This window comes from Triticum aestivum, chromosome 3B (genome assembly GCF_018294505.1).
Source record: "Triticum aestivum cultivar Chinese Spring chromosome 3B, IWGSC CS RefSeq v2.1, whole genome shotgun sequence".
NCBI lineage: Eukaryota > Viridiplantae > Streptophyta > Magnoliopsida > Poales > Poaceae > Triticum > Triticum aestivum.
The window spans coordinates 776,901,507-776,919,523 of NC_057801.1; the positions used below are offsets into that span (position 1 = coordinate 776,901,507).

Consider the following 18,017-nt stretch of genomic DNA (forward strand, 5'->3'; position numbering starts at 1 on the left):
GTACCATGACCAGAGTTTTGGATTTCGTCCGAGAAAACCGAAATTCCAGCGATTTTCGGCCATCTCGTTAGGGCCCGGTAATAGGGTGTACCAGCCCAAAAAATTCGGCCACTTTTAAACTCACAGCCCAGCCCATGGTCTACTACAGCCCACACAAACCCCCCTGTGGTATAAAAGCACGAATTCATCTCCTTCTAACCCTAAAATTCACTTTTCCCGTCTCCATCTGACTGAGCGGCGGCTGTGGGCAACGAAACCCTAGCGAGTGAGGCGGGGGCGCGGTGCAGCGCCGCCTCCTCCCATCCAGCTCGTCTCCCTCCCTCCCAATCTCCTCCCTTGTCTCCCTCCCTCCCAATCTCCTCCCTCCCAGTCTCTTTCCCGTCCATGGACGGTGGTGGCAGCGCCATGGAGCACGGCCGCACAACTTCGATGTCGGGGCAAGTGGGCTCGGGCGTTGAACGGCTCCATGGGAGCAGCAGCATGCGGCGCATCCAGTCGGGCTTGGGTAGTGCCCCGGCGCCAGACGCACGCGCTGGTTTCCGGCAAGCTGGACATGGTACTGACGTACTATAACTATGTTCCTCTAATCTTGTACATGCACGTATGCTGGCTCATCTTGCAAGATCTGTAGCTAGCTTTTCATTTGTGAAGATCTGTAGCTAGGTTCAGCATGCACACTTGCTTCATACAGGAGCACAATTGTGCATGATAGCTCACCTTACCATGATCTGTAGTTAGCTGTACGTGCATGCTTATTTAGCAAGTGTTGATGATAGCACACGTAGGCACCTAGGAAGGATCTTTTACTAGCTTGTTCAGTAGCATTGTTTCTAATATCTTGTACTATCTCCCTTGATTTATTCATGCTGTCGTCAACCCTGCAACATTACTTGATGAAGAAAAAAATCCCAATAAAATTTCGACAGCACTAACTGGTCCATAAATCCACAGTTTTTTTGTATTGTATCAAGGTTCTCTTTCTGTGATTCACTCTTTGTTCAAGTGCTGACATACATGAGGACGCAAACAATGTGTACAAACATTTATCTCTGCAAAACACAGCAAGCCCTTTTACCATCAGTGGTAAATTTACAAATGCTGATCCGGATTCTGAACATGCTAGATAATGCCATCTTCCACACATGATAATATGTTCTCAACTTTGGTTGCATGCCATTGTTAAAATAGATTGCCATTTTTTTGCAAATAAAGTTGATCTTTATCGCATGCTTGCTTCTCATGCTTGAATTTATAGGTGAGGGAAGTGCACCCTATGTTAGTAGGGTGAGCATCGATGAAGCCAAAAGGAGGGAAAATGTCAACCTCGACAATGAAGATAACATTCTGATGGGGAATGGTTCAGCTCCAAGAGAGACAGCTTGGAAAGGTCAATACCATGATCTGCATTTTCTTAATTTGCTTAACTTTTAGTATGGATATTGTGATACTTTTAGAGAGGAAACATTTAAATAAAAATGTATTAATTATGTTTAAAGTTAAAATGGTTCTAATTCTGTTTGTTAGCTTTTACCTGATTTTGTTATGCATTAAAAGTAAAAAATGTGGCAATTCCCTTTTTTCCGCCTTATTATCTTTTTACTTGATGTTATTATGCATTTAAAGTTGGAATGTTGTTTATTCTGTTGTAATAATCATGCTAATCCTTGTATGATGCATTTAGAGTTGAAATGTTGTTTATTCTGTTGTAAACATTATGCTAATTCTTGTTACTGTCCTGGTTCATTCTTTTTTATTCCTTACTCAGTTTTTATTTTGTATTATGATGCATTTAGAGTTGAAATGTTGTTTAGTGTGTTGTAGCTATATATCATGATGCATTGCTAACATGGTGCTTGAAATTTTGATATGTAGGGCTTGTAAGCAATGACATCTATTATATTTGGAACCATGGCCCGAAGTTTGGTGGGGGATTTGATTGTCGGTACTGCCCCCTAATCACTAGAGGAGGAGGTGCAACCCGCTTTAGGGAGCACCTTGGAGGTATACCAGGTGATGTGAGGGAGTGCCCTAATGTTCCAAGAAATATTCGTGCTGCAATGAGGGAATCCCGGGATGACTCAATGCGGAAGAAGAGGGAAAAGAAAAATCGTAGATTTCGTTTGGAAAGGGATATCATGGAAGGGTTGTACCACGGAGAAGGGGTGATAAATATTGAAGATGATGAGGAAGAGATCCAGGCCGCACTTCGGGAGACACTAAGAGACAAGAATGTCTCTTGCGCAGTTGAGAGGAGGCGTGGGAGTGGCAGTGGTGTTCGTGTGTGTCTTGGGAAACAGAGTATCACAGCATACTTTGACAAGGAATTGTCGAGCAACAAAGTATCAATGCAGCCAAAGATCAGCACTGCTTTGAATGTTGAGTCAAAAGATGTACTTGGCCAAGCTTGGGCAAAGTTTTTTCATGCTAATGACATTGCTGGTCTGAAAGCAAATTGTCCCTATTTTCGTGCGGCTGTCAAGATAACTCAAAACCTTGGCCCAGCTCCCGTTCCAACTGCCAAGGAGATTGATGGGATATATTTGGACAAGAATTATGAAGAAGCTGAGTAGTGGCTCAAGATGTTCAAGCAAGACTGGAGGAACTATGGTGTAACTGTGATGTGTGACTCATGGACAGGGCCTACTGGTATGAGTCTCATCAATTTCATGGTGTATTGCAATGCACGGATGTTCTTTCATAAATCCATTGATGCTTCTGGTCAAACTCAGACTGCAGGTTAGTGTTCCAATGATTGAAACTATGTTTACGCATGCTCATTCATTGTTAATTCTGACTAGCCATGGCTTGTTAGTTTTCTACATGATGTTATGATGCATTTATTGTGCATTTAGAGTTGAAAATCTGTTATGTTTGTTTATTCATGGTTGAAACTCTGTTATTTCTGTTTATTCATTGTTAAATCTGTATATTATGCTTTATCCTATTTTACTTGATATCACGGTGCATTTAGAGTTGGAAATCTCCTATGTTTGTTTATTCATGGTTAAATGTGGCTATTATGCCTTTTCTATTTTTTACATGATATTATGATGCATTTAGAGTAAAAAAATGTTATTTCTGTTTATTCATGCTTATTTCTGTTATTACTCGCTTCATTTTTGTTTCAAACAAAAATTTACTTGCAATTAATTGGCAGAGTTTATCTATAGAGAGATCAGAAAGGTCGTTGTGGAAGAGATAGGTTCTGAGAATGTTGTTCAAATCATAACCGATAATGGGTCAAATTACAAGAAAGCATGTAAAACTCTAGTAGAACAACCAGAGTTTGCCATATTGTTTGGCAGCCATGTGCTGCCCACACTGTTAACCTCATGCTTAAGGATGTTGCTAAGTTTCGTGAGATTGACGTGATAGTTAAAAGTGCTAAGCAGATCTGTAGATTTTTCTACAATCACAATAACCTACATGATAGCATGAAAAAGAACATTGGTGGTGAACTCATAAAACCGAATGCGACCCGGTTTGGAATGGTGTTCATGTTCTTGGAGAGTTTCCATTGTAAGAAAGATGAGTTTTGGAAATGGATGGTGTCCGATGATTGGAAGGGAAGTACTTGGAACGGTGCTGCTGATTATGTGTTTGCTGAAGAGCTGCTATCTAGTAATATGTGGTGGGCAGCTTTAGAGTGGGTTCTTGCTGTGCTAGAGCCACTCTATAAAGCCCTTAGATATGCTGATACACAAAAGAGATGCACCCTATCTGGATTCAAGAAGAATATGATGACAGCCATACAAAAGTTGGAAAGTCATCTTGGTGGTGGATCACAAATGTTTCATAGAGTCATGAGCAAGGTGTCCAAGAGGATCGATGCTATGCAAGAAGGCACACTATTGGTTGCAGGTAGTTACAAAACTAACTAAATTTGTATTATGACGCTCTCTTTTCATGGTTTTAACTTCTTTTGTTCTTCCTTCTCCTATGCAGCTACTGTCCTTGATCCTTACACACATTATCAGATCAACATGAGCAAGATTATGGACTATGCTCTTGCACTAACAGATGCCATTGAGAAGATCGCACACCCTGAGACCGCTATTTTGGCCATTGATGAAGTCAGCACTTACAGGGAATGTCGTGGGAGGTTTGGCTCAAGGCTGGCACGTTCCTCTGCAGAGAAAATGTCACCAAGTAAGTTCCAATACCCCACTTGTAATATTCTCTATTACCCCAGTTTTGCAACTCAGTTTATCTCACTATGTGAATTTTGTTTTAACTTGGCAGCTGAGTGGTGGTTCCAATTTGGAGGGGAAGTTCCTAATCTGCAGAAGTGTGCCTTGAGGATTGTATCACAATGCGTTTCGTCAAGTGGCTGTGAGAGAAATTGGAGCGCTTTTGCTTTGGTCCACACCAAGCAAAGAAACCGTCTTCTATATGGCAAGCTGCACAAGCTTGTATCTGTGCGCTACAACTTGAAGGTATGAAATATGTTTTGCCCATATGCCATTATTCACCCATATGCCATGATTCACCTGCATACTGTTGTTTACTAAGCATTGTTTGAAATAAAGGATGTTGTTTACTAAGTAAATGCTACTATTTATTAAAGACTGTTACTAGGTTGTTATTTAAAGTAAATGTTGATGTTTACTTAGCAATATTTAGAGTAAAGGCTGCTGTCTAATAAGCATTGTTTTATACATAGCGACTTTATCCATTTTATTCTTTGTACTTCGTTGTCATTGACTGATTTTGTTTTCACATTTTGAAGATACATGCTGAAGAAGAAGAAGACCCGGTGAGAGAGAATGATAAGCAGAAGGAAGTTGATGCATGTGCAATGATGATGGATACAACCATGTTTGATGCAACAAATCCTATGATGGAATGGTTGAATGAGGATGAGGAGCATGCAATCTTGGATGGAGTTGATGCTGCTAGTGTCGTATTTGAGAAAATACGTTTGCTTAACTCAAGTAGGAAAGTTTCTCGTCTTGCAAGGAAGGACAATGGCAGGAAAAGAAAGAGGGTAGAGGAAGAAGAGGATGACTACCATGATAGTGAGGATGATGATGAAGAAAATGAGGAGCTGGACCTGGAAATTGATGATGATGATGATAGCCATGATGATGGTGCAAATCAATCTGATGGAGGAGATTCACCAATGCAAGTTGAAAAGGATTTAACAGGCCAAGTTGGAAACAATGTTGAGGTAACAAGTGATGGTAGTTTGGTGAACCGTAGATCTGAACGGGTTAGGCAAGCAAAGAAGGTCAAGGAGGTCACCAGCCTTTACAATTGACAAGTAAGTTCCTTGTGATGACATCAAAAATTTCCCATTTATGCACTTTCTTATATTCTGTCATAAACATGTGGTGTTTGCTTTAGTCCATATGATTTTATATGTTGTTTCAATTGGGGTTGCCATCTATTAACTGTTGTTTCTGCCATCTACTTGATGTTTATATAATTCACAATGTGTTAGTCCATATGATTCTATATGGTGTTTCAATTGGGGCTGCCATCTATGAGTTATTGCTGTCATCTACTTGCAATGTTTATATAATTCACAATGCTTTAGTCCATCTGAATTTATATGTTGTTTTAATTTGGGCTGTCATCTATGAGTTGTTTCTTCCGTCTACTTGTAATATTTATATAATTCACATTGTTTCTGCCCATATGATTTTATATGTTGTTCTAATTGCGGTTGCCATCATTGAGTTGTTGTTTCTGCCATCTACTTGTAATGTTTATATAATTCACAATGCTTTAATTGCAAGGTTAAGCGGCATGGGAGCAAAAGAGCTTTTGGTTTGATGAACAGGAAGTCCGAAGCGAAGGTCTCTGTTCGATTCAATACTTTTGGTGCAAGACTGAAGAGTTGAAGAACAGGAAGTCTGAATTGAACTTTCTGTTTGTATTTTGGGGTCGGCATAATTGAACTTCGAATGCCGTGTTAAATTCATTGTGGACTGTAATTCTGAACCGTTATGGGTGTTCGTTTCGACTCTTGGTAGAACTATTAAGTCGCATGTTACTCTTAGTATCTGAACTAGCAAGTCACATGTTAATCTGGACTATCATGTTGCTTTTCTAATGGTTGCTGTTCTCCGAATTGATCCACTATGCTATTGTCTGAATGGTTGCAACTGGAGTGTTGATGTTCATCTGATACGTAGTGATTTGATGAATAGATTCAGCTGTTTGATTTTTACATGCATATTTTGCTAAAAGTTCTGAATACTCATCTGTTGTTCTGTTGTATTTCAAAATTTTAGGCAAATTTCGCCCATTTTTCGTTCATTTTTCGTTCAATTTTCGTCCCAAAATTCAAATTTTGTTTTATGATTTTCGTCCGAGATTTTCCGAAAAAATCCGAAAAATCCGAATTTCGCCCATTTCATCCAGGACCGGTAAAAATCAAAAAACGAAATCCAAAATTCTGACCATGACAGCTGGTCCTTCTTGAAAATGTGCACGAACCTAAGTCTTCGTGAGGTCAGCATGGGTTGCATTTCATGGGGTTGAGCAGGAACTGAGGAAGATCGATCCAGTGTTTATAAACTGAAATTGCTCCTGTCACCTTTTCATTTCCTGTTCCAATTGTCGTGGAATCGTTGAGGCTGATCTGTACTGCGACCTTATCTTCTCCGCGAGTCTCTGAGACTTTCAGCTGCCGCCTTCCCTCCTCAGAAATACTTTCACTTGGCCTGATTCTACGTCCTTTGTGATTGTTCGAGACCATGTGTTTCCATATGCCTCCCAATCGTATTTCACAAAAGATTGCATCGATCTAACTCATGATTTATTGCCACTACATTTTTCTTGCTTGGTAGTCTTGACTCCTTCCGTGTTTGTTTGGCCGCTACACTATCCTGATAACACTCCTAGAGGCTACAAGAAGTAGAATACAGATCGCAGGACCTCCTCCTTTTGTAAGTGCTGGTCATGCTGAGACGGAGGATGATTGGTGAGCACATCAGTTACCCTTCCATTAATTTTGTGAGTCCTGAAATCTGCCTCGCACGGTGGTAGTACCTAAGCCTTAACTGCCTTTCCCCAAGGTGATATCGAATTATCGCTACACGTGTGTGCTCTGCTCATTTTCTCCAGCTAACCATTGCCTCTACAGTCTACACTGAACACTGATTTCATAGGCTTGTGGGAGAGCTGACGTGTTCAGAGCCTCTACTTAAATAGCCCTGTACCTCTACGTTGTAACACCAGATCAAGCAATAAACATAGGACTGACACGGCCATTCTAATTGCAATAACTCGTCATCTCTCCTGCGCTAGTCTCGACTCTCGCGTGCCTTGCTTCGGCGTTTAAAACAATCAAGCCAGTGACTCGTGCTAAGCTAGCTAGATATCAAAAGCCTCCACCAGGCTGTCTGCTTGCTAGCTTAGCTAGTAAGTGCGTATTCCGCCTCTGTCAACCGGCGGCCCAGAACCCTACGCGCGTATTGCCTGAAGGTACTCAGCAGCGTCATGGGGTAGCACCCTATTTAGCATACCATCACACATCCATAAGATTTGCAAAATTGCAACTTAGCATGGAATAAAAAAGTAAAAATTTCAACATCATGGTGTTTCATTGCAATGGTTTATGTATCTGAGAAAACAGAGAAGTTTGTACGGCACCAAGGTGTGTGGTGCGTCTGGCAGCAGTCCCATTCTACTTGGTCAAACTTGTGGTCAGCATTCTTTGAAAGATGGAGGGCTTGGATATGAATCTTTCGTCGTGTCAGCTTGAACTGGAACTTTTGTTCATGTTTACATTTCAAACTATTGGCATGTACTGTTCCTAGGCATTTTGACGTATGACTGTGTGGTCTAGTGAAAATTTTGATCAACTTATCCACAAACTTTGGATTTTATTCCCAACCACACGCCATTATACTTTTTTGAGGCAACTTCTTAGCACCCTTCTCCATTCGAAGTCAGTCCTTTCATCTTTTTTTGGAGACTTTACAACAGAAGAGGCTCCTACTGCTTTCTCATTTCGTCTTTAGTGTCACAATTGACGAACAGTAGGTTTGAATTGTATTTTCAATTTAAACGTATTACTCTCTCTCTCTCTCTCTGTGTGTGTGTGTGTGTGTGTGTCGTAGTCAAAATAAGAAGACGACTTCTTATTTTGACTACGACACACACACACACAGAGTTTGCACTAGGGAAGAAAATCCAAAATCTACGTTGACTATTTCAGACTCATGGAGAGGCAATGCAACATGCATTTGGAAACAAGCAAATTTGGAAGGTTATAGAACAGCTGATTCAGATTTTTCACTAGAGCACATAGTCAGATATTAAATTGCCTAGGAAACCTACATGCCAATGGTTAGAAATAAAACACGAACACAACTTCCAGTTTCACAACTCGGACTACAAAGGTAACATTACCGTTTTCAAGTGGAGAAGGGTACTGAAAAGTTGCCTGCGATGACAGTACATGCCTTTTCAAAGTCATGTAGAGACAATTCAGCATGCATTTGAAAAAATAAATCAGGATGTTTCTCAAATTAGCTTGTTTCCAAATGCATGTTGCATTGCCTCTCCATGACTCAGAGAAAGTCAACCTAGATTTTGGATTTTCTTCCTGCAAACTAGTGTACTTTCTTGAGGCAACTTATTCAGTATCCATTTCCATTTAAAACATATTTTTTACAAAATACTTGTTAATTATATCGATTTTTTATTTTATAAATATACGTCACACTAGGTAGTACCAAAATGATAGAAATGTCCAGGCTCCTGCAGTACGCCTGGGACTTACTCTTTTGTGTTATTTTTTAAAAACCCAAAGAAACGAGGAATGGACTAGGGATATTGAGCAGATGCAAATGGGGACATAGACGAGAAAGACAGGATGGTGAATACCGGCATGGAATAAGATTTGTTCTAGTGACCTCAATAATGCACTATTTTCTCCAAGTCTGGTTTTAAATCAGTAACATTGAGCTGTGTGTACACATTATTGTCATATTGCGGCATAACAAACCATCAAAATTGCCACTCCTGTCACTCCTTCTCTAGAGCCTCGACTCCTTTCGAGCTAAATTAGTACCGCTAAATATCCGATGGTGCGGCGATTCTGATATTGCCGCAACCTTCCCACCTCAATGAAAAGGGTTGTTGCAGTTTATGCAATTCCATATGCCTTCCATTCATGAACATATTGCAGTGCTCCAACCCATCTTAATTGTCATTGCTCTCTCGCTCGGGAGCCTCTACACACTTCATTTTCGTTTGGATGCTTGTGCTATCTTCATAACAGAGCTAGAGGCTAAAAGAAGTGCAATACAGCCACAGACATCGGGCATGCTCTTTTATAAGGGCTGATCATCCTTAGGATGAGGGAGGTTGGGTGAGCACATTAGTTATCCATCCATTAATTTTGTGACCAACGTCCTGCAGTCTGCATCATACGTGAGCCTTAATTTTGCTTTCTCCCAAGAGATCTGGCTTACACAAGTATGATGGTCTGCTCCATTGTCCTCGACTCACCCTGGCCTCTACAAATAACACTGATGTGCCAAGCTTGTGGGAGACGGTGTGTTCAAATTTCAGAGCCTACATTGAAAACCAGAACCATGCTCAAGGTTATAGTCTTCTATTTTTTCGATAAAGGGCTTTTCATTGAATTGAACTATCGAGTTGATACAACCGCATCAAAGATAACCCGGCCTCTGCATATCTAGATGCACACAGCCAAAATACCAGATCCCAAAAAACAAAACAAAAAGGCGGAACGCCAGCAGTAGCGAAAAAAGATAAAAGAGGCCTAAGGTGATGCTGGGCCTATCCGAAGGTCACACCGCCATCCATGGGGGTAGAAAATGTCCCTGGCCGAGCACTCCAACCGGGTAGAAGCCATCATAAATAAGTCTCTGTCCTCCGGCCTCTCCAGGATAGACCACATACGGAGCCATCGCGAGCATATATGAATTACCTGCATAGGAGATGAAACACTTTTATGATTAAAAACAATATCATTCCTGGTTAGCCACAACGCCCAACATAAGGCAGCCGCCCCCGCAAGAATGTGCATAGAAAATTGTTTATCTATTCCCCTCAGCCAATTCCCGAACATATTCCGTACGCTGCGTGGAGGGTATAGATTCGAAGCAATTTGGACTATTGCCCATACCGATCTAGCGAATTTGCAATCAAAAAATAGGTGTTTAATGGATTCATTATGATTGCAAAAAACACATTTTTTTGCTGCCTTGCCAGTTTCGTCGAGCTAAATTATCCCTAGTTAAGATAACTCCTTTGTTGAGAAACCAAAGGAAATCTTCACTCTTAGAGGAATCTTAAGCTTCCACAATTTTCTATTATCAGCTGGGACCTCGTTATGAACCAGTGCATCATACATGGATTTAACCGAAAATCTTCCGTTCAGATGCATGTTCCATTTAAAGATGTCCGATTCAGCCGACAATTGGACAGCTTCCAAACGAGTCAGCAGATCGTTCCATGCATTCAAACGAGGTCCAGAAATTGTTCTGCAAAAAGAAATATCCGGGTTTACTTGTCCCAATACCTGCTTGATCGTGACAAACTTATGTCTAACTATTCGATATAAGCTTGGGTATTGCACATTTAGAGGAGTAGTCCCTAGCCAGGTGTCTTCCCAGAATCGAATCTGGGAGCCATCCCTGACAGAGAAGGTGCCAAATTGGAAGAAGAATTCCTTAGCTTTCATAACCCCACTCCAAAAATGAGAGTCACCTGGTTTCCAGTAAACCTGGGAGATTGCTTTGGACCCAACGTATTTATTACAAATGATCTCCTGCCAAACACCATCCTCAGTGAGTAATCTGTATACCCATTTGCTGAGCAATGAAATGTTTTTGATCTCAAGATCCTGGATTCCGAGTCCCCCTTGACTTTTGGGCCGACATATAATATTCCACCTAGCCAAGCGATATTTCTTTTTTTCATTTTCACTCTGCCAAAAAAATCTTGATCTAAAATAATCAAGGCGTTGGAGAACACCTTTTGGCAGATGAAAAAAAGATAGCATATAAAGAACCATGTTGGTAAGTACCGAGTTGATAAGAACTAGTCGGCCCCCATAGGACAGGAGTTTGGCCTTCCAGCTCGCCAACCGTTTCTCCAGTCTTTCTTCAACATGTTTCCATTCAGCGATTGTCAAACGCCGATAATGAATAGGAATACCTAGATATATAATCGGAAATTGGCCTAAATGGCATCCAAATATCTCCGCATAATCTTGTGAATTTTCTGCGGCTTCGCCAAAACAGAATAGTTCACTCTTATGAAAGTTTATCTTCAGGCCCGAGAGCTCCTCAAAAGCACATAATACCAATTTGAGGTTTCTGGCCTTTTCAAGGTCGTGATCCAAAAACAGAATTGTGTCGTCCGCGTACTGCAAAATTGAGAGGCCTCCTTCTACTAGATGAGGAATGACCCCGGTGATTTGTCCAGCTAGTTTGGCCCTCTCGATGAGAGTAACTAGCATATCAGCCACGATGTTGAAAAGGATAGGAGATGCGGGGTCGCCTTGACGAAGCCCCTTCCTAGTCTGGAAATAATTGCCTACGTCATCGTTGACCTTGATAGCCACACTACCTCCAGACACAAAACTCTCAACCCATCGGCACCAACTGTCAGAAAACCCTTTCATGCGAAGAGTTTGGAGCAAAAAAGGCCACTTCACCTTATCATAAGCTTTCTCGAAGTCAATCTTAAAGATGACACCGTTCAACTTTTTACGGTGAAGCTCATGAACTGTTTCATGGAGAATAGCAACACCTGAGAAATTCCACCTGAGAATTAAGTCTGATAATTTCATTTGGAGTCTGGTTGCCGTATATGGAGCCGCTCAAGATGAATTTAAAGCGGCCTTCCTAAAAGAACTTGTCAACACCTGCAGAGAAAATCCTCACCCTATGTTACTTGGGGGGGGGACTTCAATATTCTGCGGTATAGGCAGGATAAAAACAATGACAGGTTCGACACTCGATGGCCCTTTCTTTTTAATGCGGTCATTGACAGTCTTGATCTGCGGGAACTCTCCCTCTCGGGGCGTCAATTTACCTGGGCCAACAATAGATCTACCCCGACTTTCGAAAAACTCGATCGGGTCCTAGTCACTACAGACTGGGAATTTAAATATCCATTAGCATCAGTAAGAGCTTTGGAGAGAATTGAGGCCTTATCGGACCATGCTCCTTTGCTCGCTGATTTTGGCCAACCTGCTACCACATCGAGCCGCCATCAGTTTAAATTTGAACTTGGGTGGCTCACTAGAGAGGGCTTCCCGGATTTGGTTAAAAAGGTGTGGTTACGCCCAACACGGGGCGATACACCGATTCGGCGTTGGAACAATCGCATTAGGGCGTTGCGCCAATTCCTCCGTGGCTGGGCTAAACATACCGCCGGGATTTATAAGAAAGAAAAGCTGCGACTATCCGTCTTGATAGACTCCTTAGATAAAACCGCGGAGGTGAGGCTTTTATCTGCGGACGAGATTGAACAAAAAAGTCATCTCAATGAGCAACTAGCCCGCCTCTTACGCGAAGAGGAGATCAAATGGTACCAACGGTGCAAGACTGACTCGTTCGTACTTGGGGATGACAACACGAAGTACTTCCAAATGTTAGCCAATGGTAGACATAGAAGGAAACGAATTTTCACCCTGGATCAGGATGAGGGCCGCATTGAGGGGGACGGTCCGCTCAAGGACTTTATTACAAAATACTATAAAGACTTGTTTGGTCCGTCCTCGGAGACTACGTTGGAGTTGGATGAGTCTCTTTGTCATGACATTCAGCAAGTTTCGGCTGCGGAAAATGAATTCCTAACCTCTGCATTCACTAAGGAGGAAATTCGGACTGCGGTTTTCCAAATGGATCATAACAAATCTCCGGGACCGGATGGTTTTCCGGCGGAGTTTTATCAATTATTTTGGGATATGTTAAAGTCTGATCTAGTTCAATTGTTTAATGAACTGCATGCTCATAGACTAGACATCTCCAGAATAAATTTTGGTGAAATTATTCTTTTACCAAAGACAAAGGATGCCAATCGGATTCAACAGTATAGACCGATTTGCTTATTAAACGTGAGCTTTAAGATTTTCACCGAGGTCGCGACCAACCGTCTGAATGGGGTCGCAGACCATGTAGTGAAACCTTCTCAGACGGCTTTCATGCAAGGACGGAACATCTTAGACGGTTATAGCCTTCTATAACATGTAAACTGTGTGGAAGGAACGACATGCTCAAATCTTCAGGCAAAATATCTACTGACCCTCATAGTCATACTTGGCCTTAAAGGTTGCTGGCGCAAACCCGGAACCACACGCTCAAGAAAACTCAACTTGAGCACGAACTCAGAGCAATGGCGACAAACGCCACGGCCGCGAACCAGCCTGTATCTTGGCAACCTTTATCCACTGGGTTTGGCACGACTGTATTGTGTAGCCTTTAGACACGAGGTGACCCCCCCCCCCCCCCCCCCCCCACACACACACACACACGCACGCACTCCATCAGGACTCGGCCTCTTCTCTTCTCGTCGTGAGCCACTCGCTCCTCCGCGAGACCAGGGCGACGTCCGAACTACATGGTCAACATGCAACTGTCGTAGCTCCCGCTGCTATCCCGTGTACGCTGCACACACACGATTCGAACAAAACGCACACGCCCATGCATGCAGCTAGCCTGCAGCACTCCCACACATACACACGCGACGAACACAACTGACTGGAAACAAACTCCAAGTCACCATTACTCCTAACAAAGGTTCGAAATGACATGCCATATCTGTTTGCATTGACAGAACAGCCTAATGCTTTCACTCTCAACTGCCTCCCCTGCTGCGCTAGCTCTCCATCCACCAGCCGTTTTTGAATAGCAAGGCCGATAATACTACATCTACGAAGAGCCTAACGAAAACTTACTTAAACTTCCTATCTAAACCTCTGCCCCCCCCCCCCCCCCCCCCCATCAGGGCGGTGGGCCCCCTTCCTCCACCAATTCCTCCAACCCCAGCCCTCCACGTATCCGTTTACGTAAAAGTTGTAAGTAACCTTACGTGAGTCTAGCAAAGCCTGAGCAAGGCCGCCCCCTTCCGCCCGATGGCCAACACAACGAATGCTGCAGCCTGCAGTGAGGAGAACCTCTCCATTCATAACCTTTTTGCTTGGGTTTTAAGCCCTTCTGTTTTGACTCTGAATTTCCATGGACCCCTTGTTGTGTGTGAGATGAAAGCCGGTTGCACTTTAGGTTAGGTTCTGAGGAGGTAGAGATGCAAAAACAGATCGATTCTGTACACAACTTCATCTGTTTTTCCTTTCTGTTTATATCCAGATTTGTCTTGGCGCTAGTTATGATCCCTTATGCACTGCCTATTCCTTTGGTCCATCTTTTTTTTTAGAACGAAGATGCTGGATGCGTCCGGCTTTAAATTAATAAAGCCCACAACTTAGGCAGCGTAGCACACAAAGTTTAACACCGAAACGAGTACGGAGGCTCAAGGCCAAGGTCGACGCGAAGACACGGGAGTTTTAGTGCAGGCCAAAAGCGCACGCAGCGGCGAAGTTACAGGCCCGAAGCCAGAGCATAGAACACTCAGGCTAGCTCGCGCGCAAGACAAAAGGGCCACTTCACACCGTTGAAGTGGCTGGAGGCTCCCTAGCCAAAACGTAGACATGGCGCACGCGATCTTGGGCTTGCTTCAGTTTGTCAGCATCCTTGCGCCTCACCAACGGACTCCACTGCAGGAAGAGGTTGCATTTAAAGATGATGATAGCAGGGTGCGTTGGAAAGATACCCTCGATCGCAAGTTTTTCCTGGTTAGCCAAAAAGCCCAGGTTAAGGCTCCGAGACAGCTCCAAAGACTCGTTTGCTGCCTCCATTAACAGAATCTACGATGGCCGCGAGATCGGAGGCCGAGTGCAGATTCCACGAGGTGTTGGCGGCAGCCCGGACCGCACTCCAAGCAAAACGCACAAGCGGGCAGCGGAAGAAAAGGTGATTCGCATCTTCCGCGACATTGCAGATCACACAAAGCCCGGTCGACGGGCCGTTGCGTTTGGCAACGTTGGCCGAGGTGGGCAATCTGTTGCGAAACAGTTGCCAAAAGAACACCTTTATTTTAAGCGGAATGCGTGCGTTCCATAAGCCTTTTGGCATCGGCGGGGACTGGCCATGGCACAACTTTCGATATAGGGACTTTACCGTAAACTTGCCAGACGGGGTCAGGGACCAAATCACTGTGTCATCAGACAAGGAGAGCGACACCGGCGCGATGAGATCAAGGAGGATCAGAAGGTGAGCCTGTTCGGTTCCCGTTAGCTCACGCCGGAAATAGATCGCCGGGGGGTAGAGGCAAGCGTCGTAGCAACGGTTTGGTCCGGGTTGACCGCCAGCACGTAAAGATCCTGGAATTCTGACCAGAGAGGTTGAGACCCCACCCACTGGTCCAACCAGAATCGAGCCGAGCGGCCGTTGCCGATGGAGAACTTGGCTCCCAGGGCAGAAGCAGGCCGGACCGCCTGGAGGTCATTCCAGAATGGGGAACCCCTCGCCACTCCTTCGAAAAAGTTCCCAGACAGGAAATACTTAGCTCGCAGCAGATCCACCCACAGACCTGTCGCCCCCTGCGAAAGCTTCCAAACCCACTTAGACATCAGAGCGATGTTAAGGATTCTGGTGTTCGTGATCTCTAGCCCTCCCTGAGCTTTGGGACGGCACACCGCATCCCACCGGACCATGTGGTACTTACGCTTGGGTCCCGATCCTTCCCAAAAGAAACGAGACCTAGGTGTGTCCATCTTGGCATGAACCCCTTCTGCCAGGAGGAACAATCCCATCGCAAATTGAGGCAGCGAGGAGAGGCTCGCATTTGTGAGCACCAACCTAGCTGCGGAGGAGAGAAACTTCCCCCTCCCGCCCACCCACCTTGGTCCATAGCGGCGCCCAACCGTCGATCATGATGCATTTGGCATCTAACGGGAGGCCCAAGTAAGTGAACGGGAGTTTGCCTAACTTACAGTTCAGCAAGTCTGCAACGCGCCTACTGTCCTGCACATCCATGCCCATAGACATGACTTCGCACTTGTGGAAGTTGACTTGAAGTCCCGACATGAGCTCGAAGCTAATAAGAAGAGCTTTAACCGTTGCGATGTTGTGGAGGTCGGGTTGGAACAGTAGTAGCATACCGTCCGCGTATTGTAAGTGGGATATCCCCCCTGGGATGAGGTTTCCCAACACCCCTTTTATGTAGCCAGCCTCTGTGGCTTTCCGCAGCATAGCTGCGAGTGCGTCGGCAACAAAGTTGTACAAGAGCAGTGACATGGGATCACCTTGACGCAAGCCACGCTTGTTCCTGAAGAAGTTCCCTACTTCTCCATTAACCGAGACCGCAGTTTGGCCCTCCGAGACCAATTGCATGACTCGGTGCACCCAGACCGGCGAGAAGCCCCTACTGGAGAGGATCTTCTTTAGAAAATCCTAGTTTACACGGTCGTACGCCTTCTCGAAATCAAGTTTCAACAAAATGGCCGGTTCGTGCGTGCGTCTAAGCTCGTGAAGGGCCTCTTGCAAGGCTAGTGGCCCCTCCAAGATGTTTCTACCACGTATGAACGCCGACTGGGAGCGACTAATTATGCGGTGAGTTACCAGCGAGAGCCGGGTGGCGCAACCTTTAGCACAGATTTTGAACGGGACGTTGATGAGTGCAATGGGCCTATACTGGCGGATGTTGTCCGCGCCTGGCACTTTCAGGATTAACGAGAACACGCCGTAGTTAAGCCTAGCTATGTCCACGAAACCACGCATGAAACCGTTACACACCTCGAAAATTGGATCGCGGAGCAGGGCCCAAAAGTGTTTAAACATCGCCACCCGCCACCCGTCCGGCCCAGGTGTCGTGTCGGATTTCATGCTAAGCAGAGCATCGTCGATTTCCTTGGGAAGGAACGCAATCCCCAGCTCCTCGTTCTCTCTATCTAGCACCACTTGGGATCCTAGCCAAACATCTGCACGTAGTACGTACGTTGTGCCTCCTCGGTCTCCATCAGACTAATATAAAAGTCATAGATATGTTGGGAAATCTCTGATTGCTGCAGAAGAATCCCCTGCTCCGTCTGCAGGCGAAGGATTGAGCATTTCCTTCACCGGCCGTTCGCATAAGCGTGTAAATATTTAGTGTTCGCATCACCCTTTAGCGTCCACTTCAGGCCTCCCCTACGCCTCCAGTATTCCTCCTCGATCTGCAGCAGCGCTTCTACTTGACCTTCCAAGGCATAACGCTGCGCCCATTCTTGCTCAGAGAATGGTCGTGTGTCCGCCTGGACGTCGAGGAATGCAAAGGAGCCTCGCCCTGAGGACCTTGTCGTCGCGCCCCTGGTTTGCGCCCCACCCCTTTAGGCTTGCGCGAAGGCGGCTCCCAGCCGTGATCCAAAACTCCATTGGTCCACGTTGCTGGCCAGAGAGTTGAACACAGCGCAGCCATCCTTCCCTAAAGATAGTGTCGAAGTCCAGTACCTCAAACCACGCAGTTTCAAAGAAGAAATGAGGGTTGCGGTGAATTCTATCTTCCCCAGAAGATAGGATTAAAGGCACGTGATCCGTGCCGATCCTTGTTTCTGCAAGGAGCGAACATACAGGGAACACTACTTCCCAGTCCGGAGACATGAAGGCACGATCCAGAACAGATCGCACCGGGGCTAGTTGCTTGTTAGTCCAGGTATACCTCGCCCCGGTTCTGGCCACTTGCCTAAGAGCCATAGACGCAATCGCGTTGTTAAACATGGCCACCCTTGACCAATTAATGTTATCATTGTTTTTGTCTGCACCCGAACGAATCAGGTTGAAGTCACCTCCCACCATGAGCAGGATCTGTGCTTCGGCTAGAGCCAGTACCTTGGCCTCCAGTTCTTCCAAGAACTCGGCGGAGCGGGTATGATCTGCTGGTCCATAGACTTGCACGATCGCGAGCTCACGGAGCGAAGCTCGCACGCGGATGTTAGCCGCAATAAAGAAAGTGCCAACCTCCCAGGTCAGCACCTCATAAGTGGC

General features: G+C 44.7%; 1 protein-coding gene across 2 annotated transcripts; it reads left to right on the forward strand.

Annotated features, from left to right (window-relative positions):
• The first annotated feature begins 206 nt into the window (after positions 1–206).
• On the forward strand, positions 207–6,058 carry LOC123072353 (uncharacterized). 2 transcript variants are annotated; one of them, XM_044495913.1, is made up of 8 exons: positions 207–556; positions 1,256–1,387; positions 1,873–2,736; positions 3,158–3,861; positions 3,946–4,149; positions 4,243–4,436; positions 4,730–5,263; positions 5,742–6,058. In XM_044495913.1, the coding sequence occupies exons 4-7, from the start codon at positions 3,333–3,335 to the stop codon at positions 5,258–5,260; spliced, it is 1,458 nt and encodes a 485-aa protein (XP_044351848.1). In that variant the 5' UTR covers positions 207–556; positions 1,256–1,387; positions 1,873–2,736; positions 3,158–3,332; the 3' UTR covers positions 5,261–5,263; positions 5,742–6,058. The 2 variants fall into 2 exon arrangements, with proteins under 2 accessions (XP_044351848.1, XP_044351849.1); XM_044495914.1 differs by having other exon boundaries at positions 1,281–1,387.
• Positions 6,059–18,017: the final 11,959 nt, after the last annotated feature.

What these genes read in the sequence shown, in the direction of transcription:
- LOC123072353 (XM_044495913.1), top strand. Translation starts at nt 3,333, where the DNA reads ATGCTTAAGGATGTTGCTAAGTTTCGTGAGATTGACGTGATAGTTAAA. An exon ending in AGGCACACTATTGGTTGCAG is followed by an intron (nt 3,862 to 3,945) that starts GTAGTTACAAAA and finishes TCTCCTATGCAG; the next exon opens with CTACTGTCCTTGATCCTTAC. An exon ending in CTGTGCGCTACAACTTGAAG is followed by an intron (nt 4,437 to 4,729) that starts GTATGAAATATG and finishes CACATTTTGAAG; the next exon opens with ATACATGCTGAAGAAGAAGA.